The 16360-nt window shown below is 33.6% G+C and overlaps 2 protein-coding genes across 2 annotated transcripts; one reads left to right on the plus strand and one right to left on the minus strand.

Annotated features, from left to right (window-relative positions):
• Positions 1-2137: 2137 nt before the first annotated feature.
• On the minus strand, positions 2138-5861 carry LOC146887943 (uncharacterized). Its single transcript, XM_085670237.1, has 4 exons — positions 3553-5861; positions 3159-3467; positions 2997-3081; positions 2138-2920 (listed from the first exon to the last, which is right to left on the minus strand). The coding sequence occupies exons 1-4, from the start codon at positions 5859-5861 to the stop codon at positions 2138-2140; spliced, it is 3486 nt and encodes a 1161-aa protein (XP_085526363.1).
• An 8475-nt stretch (positions 5862-14336) lies between these two features.
• On the plus strand, positions 14337-15176 carry LOC114175499 (short-chain dehydrogenase ptmH-like). The gene has a single exon (XM_028060255.1). The coding sequence runs from the start codon at positions 14337-14339 to the stop codon at positions 15174-15176; it is 840 nt and encodes a 279-aa protein (XP_027916056.1).
• Positions 15177-16360: the final 1184 nt, after the last annotated feature.

Genomic DNA, 16360 nt, shown 5'->3' on the forward strand with positions numbered 1-16360 from the left:
GGAGTGGGTTGGACTGGTGTGGGTTGGACTGGTGCGGGTTGGACTGGAGTGGGTTGTTGCTGGGGCGGTGTTGGGTTGGACTGCTGTTGTTGAAGACGGGTCTGGGCATCAGGAGGTAGAAAGGCCATGACTAGATTTTGGAAGTTTTGAAACTGCCTTGTCAAATTTTCATAAGCTTGATCACGTTCTTCTAGTCGTTGTGTGAGTCGGTTCACGGCCTCCTCAGCATTGCTGGAAGAAGATGCTTATTGTTTGTGGATACCTCTTCCAGCAGTGTAACCTTTGCCAAGTTCTCCAGTGCCATAAAGTCTTCCTTTATTTTTTCCGCCGACAACATCAACCCAACACTGTGTCCTAATGACGTCTTCCTCATCATTATGCTCTGACGCCTCAGCACAGGACCCTTGCTCAGATCTAACCTGTGAGAGTCTAGTTGAAAATTCTTCCTGTTAAAGAAAACAATGACAAATTAGTTAAATAAGGTACAACATATAAGTTTAAAGGAAATAATAAATAGTAAAAGGATTTCCTTACATGTGTTCTTCGAGACCTTTCATCAACAAACTGGCCAGATCCCTTGCGAAGATGAGTTTGGTAAAATACCTCATCAATATATGCCTCTCGCCCCAACTCTTTTTCCTTTAACAAAATAAATTGTTATATGTATACATCGATTTTAAAAGAAGTAAATTATATCATAATATGAAAATAAAAAAGATTAAGGTTTATACCATACGAAGGGCATGCTCATGAGTGGTAATGGAACCACCTGTGTGTAGGGTGCCACCCTTTTCTGAAGCTCTATTCCTCTGGGCTGTAATTTGCTTGTTGCGATAAGAAGGAGAATTCCAATGTTCTAGCAATCGATTCCAGATATCGTCCCCAATCCAATAAGGGCGCTCTCCTGCAATCCGGGCATCTCTAAACATCTCAGATAGCCTATGAGATGCTTTAGAGTGGAAATTTTTTTTAATTTGACCTTCGTGCTCAGGTCTCCACTGAACCGATCTCTGTAACAATAAATCAAGTACATATGATGTTGACAACACAATATGCATGGTATTTAAAGTCTAATAGCAGTGACCATCTACTTTTCCTTTGAAATACATACATAAATATAGAATGAAAATAAGTTTCATGACGTTTTACCTTAAATCGTTGCCAAAAAGGTTCTCTCTCTTCTGGAGGTATGGCTCCCCATGATGGCCAAGGCGAAAGGAACTGTTGCTTAATAGATCTTGTGATTGCCTGAGAAGCAACTCTAGAAGGAACAAACCTAAATATAAATGCATAAAAGTCATCAAAAAGAAGGCAAGGCAAATAACAAGTCATGGCATACAAATTAGTATTTAAGATCTAAATAGATATTACCCCCGATTAAAAGGCTCAATCATCGGTCGCTCATGGAGAGGAGGGTCAACATCATCAGCAGCTGAATCAGGAGCATCTGCTGTAGGAGCAACATCAGGAGAGGGATTAGAGGATGAGGAAGGTCTAGAAGAAGTGTGAACCACAACAGGGGAGGGTCCTTGATGGGAAGGTTGTGGTGTGGAGGTAGGTGGTGCAGGAGCCACGGTAGGGTTTGGTATGAAGGTAGCTGGTGCGGGAACCACAGTAGGGTGTGCTGTGAAGGTAGGTGGTGCGCGAACCACAGTAGGGTGTGGTGTGGAGGTAGGTGGTGTGAGTACCATGGTGGGATCTAGTGTGGGTACCACAATAGGGTGTGGTGACGGAATGGATGTAGATGGTGTGGTAACCCCGGCAAGGTGTGGTGTGGGTACCCTAGCAAGTGATGGTGCCTGAATGGGCGCACTCTGTGGTATTTGGCCAGGAACCCTTATGATATACCGTGCTGGCTGTCTTCTTGGCTTTGTCTTCTTCCCTTTATCGAAACTAGATGGACGTCTAGGTGACATTGCAGCAGTCAAACTATATAAAACAACAAAATTCAACATCAAATATTAACAAGATAGTTATTTTACAGTTTAAAATGACAAGTGTAATTCACATTACCAACCACAAAATAATACTTTTATAAGTGAAATATTTAAAGTTTGCCAAAACATAGTTAATGAATCTTTTACATAAATTTAACAATTACAACAACCACAACAACATATCACAACAACTAAATAATTCAATCATCATCGTCATCCTCATCATCATCATTTTTGCCATGATCGTCATACTCGTCGTCGTCGTCATCATCATCATCATCATCATCATAATCTTCTTCTTCTTCTTCTTCTTGGTCGTCTTCATCTTCTTCTTCTTCTTCTTCTTCTCCATCTTCTTCTTGTACTTCTCCTTCCAATTCTTCAGGAGCACCATCAAAGTCATGCAATGTAGATACACTTTCAACATCGATTATTTCATGGGCATGTGACATTTCATCAACTTGATATGGAATATCCTCTTCCACCTCATTTGACTCAATGCGACCCCTAGGCTTAGTTTGTATCGCAACACACCAACCACTTTTGTCGATGCTCCGAAATGCTGGATATGGGACATAGTAAACTTGTCTAACATTATTAGCTAGAATGAATGGATCAAAAGGTCGGTATCTTTTACTCATGTCAAGTTCAACAATATTATACCTAGGATTCACCCTTGTACCATCTCTAGAAGGATCAAACCATTCACAATAAAAAACAACTACTTTCTTTGGAGAAGTACAACTGTTGTACTCTAGCTCAAATATTTTATGAATTATTCCATAAAAATCATCATAACCTCCCTCTGTAATGCCCTTCACGTACACACCACAGTTAATTGTCTTCTTTCCTTTGGACCATTCATTAGTGTGAAACTTATACCCATTAACAAAGTATGTGTGCCATTCTTTTACGCATCTCATGGGCCAATTTGCCAAATCTCTTAAATCTTGATTTTTGAGACTTAATGGCGCATTATAAACCTACAAATATGCAACAATAAATTGTTACATGAATTTGGATAACAACAATTTGTTTAAGAAATAGGAGCATACATACTTGATGTTTGAACCAGTAAGGAAACTCTGAGTATATTCGAGCAGAAGCAGTTCCCTCATGTACTTGATTAGCCACAACGAATGAGCTATTACATAAGAATACAATTAATAATAAGTATATAAACTTCCTGATTAAGGTGCTGAGATTGAGATTAGAACATACTCAAGGTACGATTTAACTTCAGCGCAATTGATTAACACATGGACATGAGCAGAGTTGAATTCAGCATCAGTTAACCAATAAGTCAGCTCCTTGCCTGCGTGACGACCAACTTGTCGAAACACTGATAATGTTGAGTCACATGTTTCATTTTGCCAGCGTGTTTCATTCCTAACATTGCTAGGCGACAAGATGAAGTTCTTGAAATAATGAGAACAAAAATATGTTGTTTCACGATGCAAGTAGGCTGCACAAATTGATCCTTCCACTTTGGCTTTGTTTTTTACAGAACGTTTTGATTCCCCCATAAATCTATAAAAAGAAATGAATAGATTGTGATTTGAAACGAGAATAAAAGTCTAAAACATACAAAGATATAGTAATCATGGTTTATCACCTTTCAAATGGATACATCCACCTATATTGCACTGGCCCACCAAGCCATGCTTCATATGGCAAATGAACAGGGAGATGCTCCATTGAATCAAAGAACCCGGGAGGGAATATTCTTTCCAATTTGCAAAGAATAATTGGAATATTTTCCTCTAACATTTTCAGTGAATGCTCCTTCAGTGTCGTTGAGCATAAGTCTTTGAAAAAATGACTAATTTCTATTAAAGGATTTAACACGTGCATTGGCAATGAGCTGAACGCAACAGGGAGTAATGTCTCCATGAAGACATGACAATCATGACTTTTCATACCGTGAATACTACCCTTTTCGATATTAGCACATCTTGCCAAGTTTGAAGAATAGCCATCTGGCATTCTTAGTTCCTTGATCCAACGACAAACTATTTTAGATTCATCTTTTGTGAAGGTGTAATTTGCTTTTGGTTTGAGCAACCGTCCGTTAGATTGTGGCTTCAACTGCAAGTCTTTTCGGCCACAATATAAAGATAAATCTTTTCTTGCCTTGTCATTATCTTTAGTCTTGCCACTAACATTCATCACGGTGTTGAAGATGTTGTCAAAGAAATTTTTTTCTATATGCATGACATCGAGATTATGTCTTAGCAAGTTATCTTTCCAGTATGGAAGATCCCAAAATATGCTTCTTTTGGTCCAATTATGCCACTCTCCATACCCATCTATCCTTGTCACACCAGTTTCAGTCACTTTTGGATAATCTTTGACCCTTCTCCAAACTTGTGATGGGGTTAACCTAGGAGGTGGCCTATCCGTTTCAACTTCCCCTTTGCGAAATGCCTTTTTGTTTCTCCTAAATGGATGGTCAATGGCCAAGAACCTCCGATGGCAGTCAAACCAACAACTTTTCCGACCATAATTCAATGTGAATGTCTTAGTGTGCTCCATGCAATGTGGACAAGCTAATTTACCATGTGTGCTCCAACCAGATAACATTCCATATGCAGGGAAGTCATTAATTGTCCACATCAAAGCCGCCCTCATAAGGAAATTTTGCTTCCTTGAAACATCATACGTCCAAATACCATTCCACAACTTATTCAAATCATCAATCAAAGGCTCCAAATAAACATCTATGGATGCCTTTGGATTACATGAACCTGGTATTAGACATGTTAAAAACATGAAAGGCTTTGTCATACACATCTCAGGTGGAAGATTGTACGGAGTAACAATCACAGGCCAACAAGAATATGGTGAAGACGATGCCTGGATGTATGGATTAAATCCATCCGAACATAGACCAAGTCGAACGTTACGAGGATCACTGGCGAAGGATTCATGTTTTCGATCGAAGTGCTTCCAGGCTTCACCGTCAGATGGATGACGTAGCACTCCTTGAGTTTTGTTCTCATAATGCCATGTCATGTGTTGTGCTGTTTCCATTGAAGCAAACATTCTTTGTAATCTTGGAACTATAGACAAGTAGAACATAGACTTCAATGGAATTGGTTTTTTTTGCCTTCTTCCTGCATGGATTGTGTGATATCGAGCTTGTCCACAAAATTTGCATTCAAGTAATGATGCATCATTTTTGCCATTATCGTTGTCATAAAAAAGCATACACCCATTAACACAACAATCAATCTTCTTAGACTCTAATCCCAACTTTGAAACTAATCTCTTGGCTTCATAATAATTCTTTGGTAAAGAATTATTTGGTGGTGTTAGATCTAAATAGATTTTTGCCATATTGTCTAATGCTTGGTTAGGAATGTTCCAATTAGATTTGCATGCCAAAAGTCTAACGCATACTGATAGTTTCGACTCTGTTACCCCTTCAAATACAGGTTGATTTGCCTCTGCCAATAAATTGTAAAACCTCTGAGTGGCTTCATTTGGAGACTCTTCTAAACGGCTATTGTCTTGTTCTTCAAATGAAGGATGTCGATTAAGAGCATCATTCACCATTTCTTGCATATACATAAATTGATCCATCTCAGAGGTGTGTGCAACAGTACTTGAACTATGAAGGCAATTTTCTTGTGCAGTCAAATCAACAGAGGGCATTTCTACACCATGAAATGTCCAAATCTTGTAATTTGGCATGAATCCTTTTTGGTATAAATGAACTTTAACCACCGCGTCTTTCAAAATTTTAGTGCATTGGCACTTTAAGCATGGACATCTAATCCCTCCATCAAGAGCATAATATTTATATTGTCGAGCCGTCCAAATAAAGTCCTCAACTCCTATGATAAAATCTTCCTTTAAACCTCTTCTTCCAGGATAACAACGGTCATACATCCAACCACGGTGGATGGGAACTTCGGCCATGTCCTGGGACAAGCCAAAGGAGAAAAATGTTATGTTACACTATGCTAGTGCAACAAAGTACAATTATCAAACATGAGACTTAAGTAATAAACCTATTACTACTTAAGCCCATGCATGTAGAAGGCAAAGATAGAGGGTGCACGAATAATTTCTTCATTCTAGCACACCTCTAGTTAACTTGATTTCAATTTTTGCACCAATTTTATAGTATTATTTTAGTCCAATAGCAATTCACATATACAATTGGATGAGAAATTCGGCCATGTCCTAGGACAAACCAAAGGACGAAAATGTTATGTTACACTGGATAAGTGCAACAAAGGACAATTATCAAACATTAGACTTAAGTAATAAACCTATTACTACTTAAGCCCATGAATGTAGAAGGCATATGAAAGGTAGTATACTTGATTTCAAGGTAGCAATTGAATAAAGCAATTAGTATTTGCTATAATCATACTTCAATCATATATATTCAAACAACAACAAAAAATTTACAATGAAAGCTACATACCAAAAACACCAGACAAGGGTTGAGGAACTACAAAATAAGATAGTCAATGTACCTGCAAAAGAATAAGCCATTTAGAAAGTTGACTAAACTTTGACTTTTTTATTTGAACCTTAAACGCAAGTGTAAACTGATGGAGAATGTATAAGAATGATGAAAACTTAGGCCAAAGTGAGGAATAAGATGGCACACGAAAATTCATATGTGGAGGCTAACTTTATGCATAAGTAGTCTACCACTCACAACTTAGTCAATGTTTTTGTCATTGAATTAGAGTGACTAACTTTGTGGCTTAGTTTGATGCAGAAACAGTGATCCTATGGCAGAAAATGCAGCTGAAACAATGGCCTAAATAAACACTAAATCGGATTAAAAGTTGCTAAGTTGATCAAGAGTTGACTTTTTGCATTTTTGCTCTAATATGCTAACTATGGAAACTGGTAAGAACAGCACCAAGAACCTACTGAACAAGCTTAAAATGACAAAAGGAACCTAAGAAATAACTCAAAACTTAAATCCTACCTAAAACTCAAAGTTTCACTACCTAAAACCTCCTAAAAGACACTAAAACTAGGCTAAAAACTATGGTTATGCTAAATCACGGGTAGAAGTGGATAGAAACTACGTAGACAAGTTTAAAATGACTTAGGAAAACTTAATCCTAACACACAAGCTGCCTCCAAACAGATTTACACAAAATCACTACCTAAAACCAAGACTAGTCTACTAAATTATGTGCATGTACTACCCTAACCTATGAAACTTTAATCTAACTATCCACACAAGTTTCTAATGCCAAAACATGACTAGAAAGGAACTCACACGACAAAAATCAACAACAACTCGAAATTTTGGTCCTTAACACCTAAAAGTACCACTAAACTAGGCTAAAAGTGCAAAAATTTAGAAACTAAGTACACTAGTGCATATAACTATTATAAAACTAATTGGACAAGTTCTAATTAACACAGGAGAGGTGGAGAAAAGATCACAACTCAGAATTAACAAGGTAATTCGAGTTTGCCTAGTCAAAACTCAAAAAATGAACTAGAAAATGGCCAAAATGAGCTAAGGCTACCAAAATAGCAAAGGAATTGTTAAGCAATGATGCAAACACAATCTAATTTGTATAAGAATGATGAAAACTTAGGCCAAAGTGAGGAATAAGATGGCACACGAAAATTCATATGTGGAGGCTAACTTTATGCATAAGTAGTCTACCACTCACAACTTAGTCAATGTTTTTGTCATTGAATTAAAGTGACTAACTTTGTGGCTTAGTTTGATGCAGAAACAGTGATCCTATGGCAGAAAATGCAGCTGAAACAATGGCCTAAATAAACACTAAATTGGATTAAAAGTTGCTAAGTTGACCAAGAGTTGACTTTTTGCATTTTTGCTCTAATATGCTAACTATGAAAACTGGTAAGAACAGCACCAAGAACCTACTGAACAAGCTTAAAATGACAAAAGGAACCTAAGAAATAACTCAAAACTTAAATCCTACCTAAAACTCAAAGTTTCACTACCTAAAACCTCCTAAAAGACACTAAAACTAGGCTAAAAACTATGGTTATGCTAAATCACGGGTAGAAGTGGATAGAAACTACGTAGACAAGTTTAAAATGACTTAGGAAAACTTAATCCTAACACACAAGCTGCCTCCAAACAGATTTACACAAAATCACTACCTAAAACCAAGACTAGTCTACTAAATTATGTGCATGTACTACCCTAACCTATGAAACTTTAATCTAACTATCCACACAAGTTTCTAATGCCAAAACATGACTAGAAAGGAACTCACACGACAAAAATCAACAACAACTCGAAATCTTGGTCCTTAACACCTAAAAGTACCACTAAACTAGGCTAAAAGTGCAAAAATTTAGAAACTAAGTACACTAGTGCATATAACTATTATAAAACTAATTGGACAAGTTCTAATTAACACAGGAGAGGTGGAGAAAAGATCACAACTCAGAATTAACAAGGTAATTCAAGTTTGCCTAGTCAAAACTCAAAAAATGAACTAGAAAATGGCCAAAATGAGCTAAGGCTACCAAATTAGCAAAGGAATTGTTAAGCAATGATGCAAACACAATCTAATTTGTATAAGAATGATGAAAACTTAGGCCAAAGTGAGGAATAAGATGGCACACGAAAATTCATATGTGGAGGCTAACTTTATGCATAAGTAGTCTACCACTCACAACTTAGTCAATGTTTTTGTCATTGAATTAGAGTGACTAACTTTGTGGCTTAGTTTGATGTAGAAACAGTGATCCTATGGCAGAAAATGCAGCTGAAACAATGGCCTAAATAAACACTAAATTGGATTAAAAGTTGCTAAGTTGACCAAGAGTTGACTTTTTGCATTTTTGCTCTAATATGCTAACTATGGAAACTGGTAAGAACAGCACCAAGAACCTACTGAACAAGCTTAAAATGACAAAAGGAACCTAAGAAATAACTCAAAACTTAAATCCTACCTAAAACTCAAAGTTTCACTACCTAAAACCTCCTAAAAGACACTAAAACTAGGCTAAAAACTATGGTTATGCTAAATCACGGGTAGAAGTGGATAGAAACTACGTAGACAAGTTTAAAATGACTTAGGAAAACTTAATCCTAACACACAAGCTGCCTCCAAACAGATTTACACAAAATCACTACCTAAAACCAAGACTAGTCTACTAAATTATGTGCATGTACTACCCTAACCTATGAAACTTTAATCTAACTATCCACACAAGTTTCTAATGCCAAAACATGACTAGAAAGGAACTCACACGACAAAAATCAACAACAACTCGAAATCTTGGTCCTTAACACTTAAAAGTACCACTAAACTAGGCTAAAAGTGCAAAATTTTCGAAATTAAGTACACTAGTGCATATAACTATTAAAAAACTAATTGGACAAGTTCTAATTAACACAAGAGAGATGGAGAAAACATCACAACTCAGGATTAACAAGGTAATTTGAGTTTGTCTAGTCAAAACTCAAAAAATGGCCAATGGAAAGGACCAAAAACAAAACCAAAAAAATATGATAAATAACGAATGAAGATGTTAGCTAGCTAAATCAGATCATTAATTCCAATCACAAACATATCAAAATGCACTACTTTTCACATTCAAGTTTTCCATTCACCAAAATAATGCAGTCCAAAATACATGCATCTATATACATTGGTTAGTTAAAATGAAGTTTATGTAAACAATTATTAAAGATTGGTGATGATAATTATCATAAAATTAAGCTTCAAACCAGCAGCACATGCTCTATCATTCAATTCCATTCAATTCGGATGCACTGCAATAGGAAGAAAAATGAAAGGAAAATGGGAGTTACCTCCAAGACAGCCCAGCAGCACCAAAACCAGTGGTTCCCCCCACGGTCAGAGCACCTCGACGGCCGGAATCCTCAACGGCCGGAGCAGCACCAAACAGAGCACCTCACTCACGCGGAAGCCCAATTCGAATTCCTCTCGCCACAAAAATGGAAGCAACTATCAGAAAAAAAATAATGGGTAAGGATGAATTAAAAGCTTGGTTTATTGCTCGAGCAACAAAACCCTTACCCTGCTTCTCGAACTCAAGCCACCGAATCCCAAACTCGAACTCAAGCCATCGAAAGCGTTACTGGAAGGAGGCCGTCACGGCGACGATTGGGAGTGGGATTGCGACGGTAGTGGCAGCAACAATCGGCGGCAACAGCAGCGCGACTTCAATAACGCGTTTGGAGAAGAAGAATCGCGTTTTGCAGTGGGTGACGGAGCGGACACCGGAAGAAGGCCGTTACGGCCAAGATTGCAACTGGCACGGCGGCGGTTCAAAGTGGCGGTAATGGCGCAACGCGAGTGGCGCGTTCTCACTGCGTTTTGGAGGAGACGACTTTCACGAATTGGGGGGAAAGGGTTTCTGATTTTTTTTAAGTTTAATGCGCGAACTTACCGACGGACTAATCCGTCGGTAATCCGTCGGTAATTGCATGAAAAAATTTACCGACGGATAAATCCGTCGCCAGCTGTGTCTTGTGTTATTACCGACGGAAAAATCCGTCGGTATTGTTCCCGCTTAAGATTCGTCGCTAAATCCGTCGAAAAATTATCATTACAGACGGATAAATATCCGTCGGTATTTGTCCGTCGGTAATTAACAGATTTCTTGTAGTGTATATATATATATATATATATATATATATATATATATATATATATTATATTATCTATATCTATAACAATAAAGGGGATTCCTCTTTTTGTGTCCACATTTCATAATACCCATTTTACCCTTAGTTATTTTAAAAATTAATTATTTTATAAATAATTTACTTTTAATCATTTTTCTACAAATCTCTTTTGTCTTAAATCATTATTTAAATTTTCTTTTTACATATCTTTTTTTTAATTTTATATTTAACAACTATTTTAAAAATTATATATATGTTATTGATCTTAAATTTCTTGAAAATTAAAAAATGCGAATACACAGGCGCGACAACGTCTGTGTGTTCGCTAGTATATATATATATAACAATAAAGGGGATTCCTCTTTTTGTGTCCACATTTCATAATACCCGTCTTACCCTTAGTTATTTTAAAAATTAATTATATCCATTTTACCCTTAGTTATTTTAAAAATTAATTATTTTATAAATAATTTACTTTTAATCATTTTTTTACAAATCTCTTTTGTTTTAAATTATTATTTAAATTTTCTTTTTACATAATTTAATTTTGTTATTTTTGTTTAAATTATTTTTATTATTGATCTTAAATTTCTTGAAAATTATATATTTATTATTGATCTTAAATTTCTTGAAAATTAAAAAATGCGAATACACAGGCGCGACAGCGCCTGTGTGTTCGCTAGTTATATATAAAGAGGATTCCCTCTTTTGTGTCCACTTTCAATAATTCCAACTTTACCCTTTACAATGTAATTGTTTGTTAAATTTTAAAAAATTAACAGTTACTTTTACAAGATTTTATAAAACTATTTATTTATCTCTTTCTTCTTTTTCTATATATAAAGAGGATTCCCTCTTTTGTGTCCACTTTCAATAATTCCAACTTTACCCTTTACAATGTAATTGTTTGTTAAATTTAAAAAATTAACAGTTACTTTTACAAGATTTTATAAAACTATTTATTTATCTCTTTCTTCTTTTTCTCCTATTCATCAATAATTATTTTTTCATATTTTCTCTATACATTTTATTTTATTTTTTATAAATATAATTTTATTTTGTTTATTAACTTAATAACATTATAATATCATCAATTAATAATATAATATCATGCATATTCAAAAAATACGTACACACAGGCGTGATAGCGCCTGTGTTTACCCTAGTATATATATATATATTATTTTTTATTTATTCTAATTATTTGGTTTGTCATCAAACTCATTCGCATCTCAATTATATTTTTTATCTTATCATAACTTTTAAGTAATTATGTTAAAAAGATGTACGTCAATTAAAAAAATTTTATGTCTCACATTTGAATATTTCTATTATTTTATAATATTTTTATTTATTGTATATTTTTCTTTCACATGAAAATGTTTAATACTCTCAATTTAAATATTTAATAACACAAACCTTTGGTTTACTAGGTAATATAAAAAAAAATATTTACTTATTATTATTAGTTTTTGTTTCATTTGAATAACTCTTTTTTTTTCGCTAAAACAATTTTTGTTATTTCTCAACCATTAAGTATATATGTTGATATTTGAAAAGTTTTTTTAATCTCTGTGGTAGTTTTCATCTTATTATACCCTTAATTATACATTTGTTTTTTTTGGTGCAATTTATTTCAATAGTATCTCAAATTTTTTATAAACATTATTTAATTTTTAATATTTTTATTTGTTGTTTATTTTTATTATGTAGAATACTATTTCGATATATTTTATCTATTTATTTTTATTTTTTAACTTATTATCAATCATACTGTAATTTTTTCTCTATAATTGTATAAATAACCTTTATTTACTACAATATAAAAATTTAATGTAATTGTCATTAATTTTTTTTATCACCATCCAACAAAATTGAAGTTCAAAAGATACAAGATCTATATTAAAATTTTATTATTATGATTATCATTTGTTCTTTGTATCATTTTGATTCAGTGATGTATTATAACTTTTATTAGTGTATAAACAAACATTTAAAATATATTTTAATTTGAATATTTGTTTTCCTTTTATATTTTTTTAAAAATATTTTTAAATTTTATCAACTAGGTTTCATTAATGTTTGCAAATTTAATAAATGTGTTGGTTCTCATGAAATTTTATTTGGTATTATAATCTAAAATGTAAACAATTATAATTTATTTTAAACTTTTATTATGATTATTATTTTTTTTTGTATCATTTTGATCAAATGATGTATTATAACTTTTATTAGTATATAAAAAAGATATTCATTAGAATTTAAAAGGTTGAAGTAAACAAACATTCAAAATATATTTTAATTTGAATATTTGTTTTCCTTTTATATTTTTAAAAAATGTTTTTAAAATTTTCAATTATGTTTCATTAATATTTGCAAATTTAATAATTATTTGGTCCTTATGAAATTTTATTTGGTATTATAATCTAAAATGTAAACAATTATAATTTATTTTAATCTTTTATTATGATTATTATTTTTTCTTTGTATCATTTTGATCAAATGATGTATTATAACTTTTATTAGTATATAAAAATTATATTCATTAGAATTTAAAAGATTGAGTAAACAAACATTTAAAATATATTTTAATTTGAATATTTGTTTTCCTTTTATATTTTTTAAAAAATGTTTTTAAAATTTTCAACTATGTTTCATTAATATTTGCAAATTTAATAATTATTTGGTCCTCATGAAAATTTATTTGGTATTATAATCTAAAATGTAAACAATTATAATTTATTTTAATATATTTGATATCGAAGAAACAACCATCATTTTAATATGGAATATTTGATAATATAATGTTTCCTTTACCATAATTTTTTATTATTTTAAAAAAATTAATCAAAATTAATATTGAAGTAGTAAGAAAACGGGTATGGGTATGGGTACGAGATTATACCCGTTACCCGGTGGGGATGGGGATGGGACAAAAGTTTGATACCCGTTGGGTTTGGGTATGGGGATGAGGATGAATTTTTTTTACGGGGATAAGTATGAGATTGCGAAACCCGTGCCCGCCCCGCCCCGTTGCCTCTACATATAGCTAGCCATTGCCCCATAAACTTGTGCTAAAAAATAGTGTAGCTCTGTAACTGCTGCCTTGTACTCTTTTGTGTTTTCCAAGAGAAAAAACATGGCAATGGAGAATAAAATTATTGTATTTACAATATAGTAGGAATATTGTAACCTCATTTGGTCTAATTTGAAATCAAATCTGCACATTAATATATAAATTTTTTGGAATGCAACTCCAAGCATTTTTAATTAACACAGTTGGAAAGGAATATAAATCAACAGAAGAGGGGTTTGGAAGAAAACCTTAAAATGTTTATTTTGTGATACGAGGAGAACCAAATTTATACTACTACCTAGAGCTTCTTGCATTGTTTAATTCATCAGTGTGGCTCTCACAAAAAGCTGAAAAAGTCTTGCGCATATGGAACTATGTTTGTGGCAGGATAATTTGACAGGATGCATACCCATCACTGCAGCCATAAACAAAACAATCACAAATCTGCATCATACTGCAGACATAAAGAAAACAAGTCCAACGTACGTAGCCGGCAGACGGCCAATCCAAGAAGCATAACAGCATATGTTCCATAGAATATTCTTTATCCGGAGATGATGTGACAAAAAATAAGCTAACAACATAGGATAATTTGATATTAAAATGAGTGTCCTTATTATTATTATTACATCTGATTCCATGTATATAAGAGGATAGGAAGGCAAACATTGAACAAGAAAGTAGAAGCAAAATGAGTGAGCGCAAAGTAGTTCTAGTGACTGGGTGTGGCAAAGGTGGCATCGGCTACGAATACTGTAAGGCATTTGCTGAGAAAAAATGCCACGTTTTTGCCTCTGACATCTCAGCACGGATGCAAGACATGTCAGAGTTGCAGTCAGATAACATAGAGACATTGGAGCTTGATGTGTGTTGTGATGAGAGCGTGTCTTCGGCTGTTGCGAATGTTATATCAAAACATGGTCGCATAGATATATTGGTTAATAATGCTGGAATAGGTAGCACTGGGCCATTGGCCGAGTTGGCACTAGATAGAATTAGAAAGGCTTGGGAAATCAACACACTAGGGCAACTAAGAATGGTGCAGCATGTGGTGCCTCACATGGCTATGAGAAGAAGTGGTAGTATAGTAAATGTTGGAAGCGTGGTAGGGGAAGTTGCAACCCCTTGGGCAGGGTCTTATTGTGGTAGCAAAGCTGCAGTGCATGCCATGTCAAACAGTTTGCGGCTAGAACTCAGGCCTTTTGGGATCAACGTAGTTCTTGTTTTGCCAGCCTCTGTGAGATCAAACTTTGGGAGGGCCAATACGGAGAGATTGGGTAATTATGAGTGGAAGCTTTATAAGGACTTTAAAGAGGCGATTGAAGAACGAGGTAGAGCTTCTCAGGGTGACAAAGCAACGGATGGTAGAGTTTTTGCAAGACATGTGGTTAAAAAGGTTTTACGCCCTAAACCACCAAAGCAAATTGCTTTTGGTCACATGACAGCTTTGTTTGCCTTCCTCTCATGGTCTCCCCTCTGGGTGAGAGATCAATTTTTCGCATCCCGTTTTGGCCTAACCAAGAAAGTTTAAGGTTTTGGTTCAAGTAATAGTGATGATGTATTCTTTTTTTAGTGTTAATTAAATGGATGGTTTGATGTTGTAAGAGTATCTTACATCTTATTCTCTCAATTCAAAAGTGACATGTACCATTAATCAAAAGTTCAGATTAGTATTTAAAATAAGGGTTAAATATGTTTTTAGTCACTCAAATTTTAGTGAATTTTAAAATTAGTCCCTCTTCGAAATTTTATACCAATTTAGTCTTTTATCTTTAGAAATGCATGAATTTAGTCCTTCTTACTAAATTTTGTTAAGTTTATTTGACATTTTAAACATATTTTATGGTAATATTTGAGTTAACATTGAAACGAAAATATGTCAAATAGTGTAAATAATTCAAATATTATCATAAAATGCGTTTAAAATGTCAAATAAACTTAACAAAATTTGGTAATTAAGAAAAACTAAATCCATACATTTCTAAATATGAAGGACCAAATTGGAATAAAGTTTCGAACAGAACAGAGACTAATTTCAAAATTTACTTAAACTTAAGAAACAAAAATATATTTAACCCTTAAAATAAATTCAAACATATATATATATATATATATATTAGCTGCGATTAGTTTTTCTGTTTGGATGGTTCGGCAAAAAAGGCATTGTTACTTGTGTTTTGCTATATTCAGAGGTAACATGAGAAAGTATATTCATAGTTTTTCCTTTTTTTTTTTTGGAGTCCGTAATTTCTATTTATGTTGATTACATGATACATGCGGTGGAATATGTTTTGAATGCTAATTTTAAAAGACTTTGGTTTGAATGCAACTCTTTATTGGTGTGTTTAGCCTTTTTCTTTTATTGTTCCTTCGAATGCTTTGTAGGTGATGAAAAAAAATTTGGAGTTATGTAAAATAATTTAGAGTTTTTCATATTTTTTGGGAGGAAAATAATTATTCAGATAAATTGATGACTTTAGATTTGAAAATTTGAGAAGGTTTTAAATGGTATCGTGTTTTACCTCCTTAATAAGTTTAGATTTTTTTTTTCATAATATTTTTCAACTTCCTATGTTCAGAATTCTATATATTTTTATAAAGTATTTTTTGATATGCATTTGACCTGATCTCTCATATATTTTATTTTTTATTCTTTAATAAATTTTCATAGTATTTTTTAACTCTATTTTATAAATCGTAACTAAAATGTCAAAT

The sequence above is a fragment of the Vigna unguiculata genome, chromosome 3 (assembly GCF_037176805.1).
Source record: "Vigna unguiculata cultivar grain cowpea cultivar isolate G323 ecotype 2 chromosome 3, ASM3717680v1, whole genome shotgun sequence".
In the NCBI taxonomy this organism is placed as follows: Eukaryota; Viridiplantae; Streptophyta; class Magnoliopsida; order Fabales; family Fabaceae; genus Vigna; species Vigna unguiculata.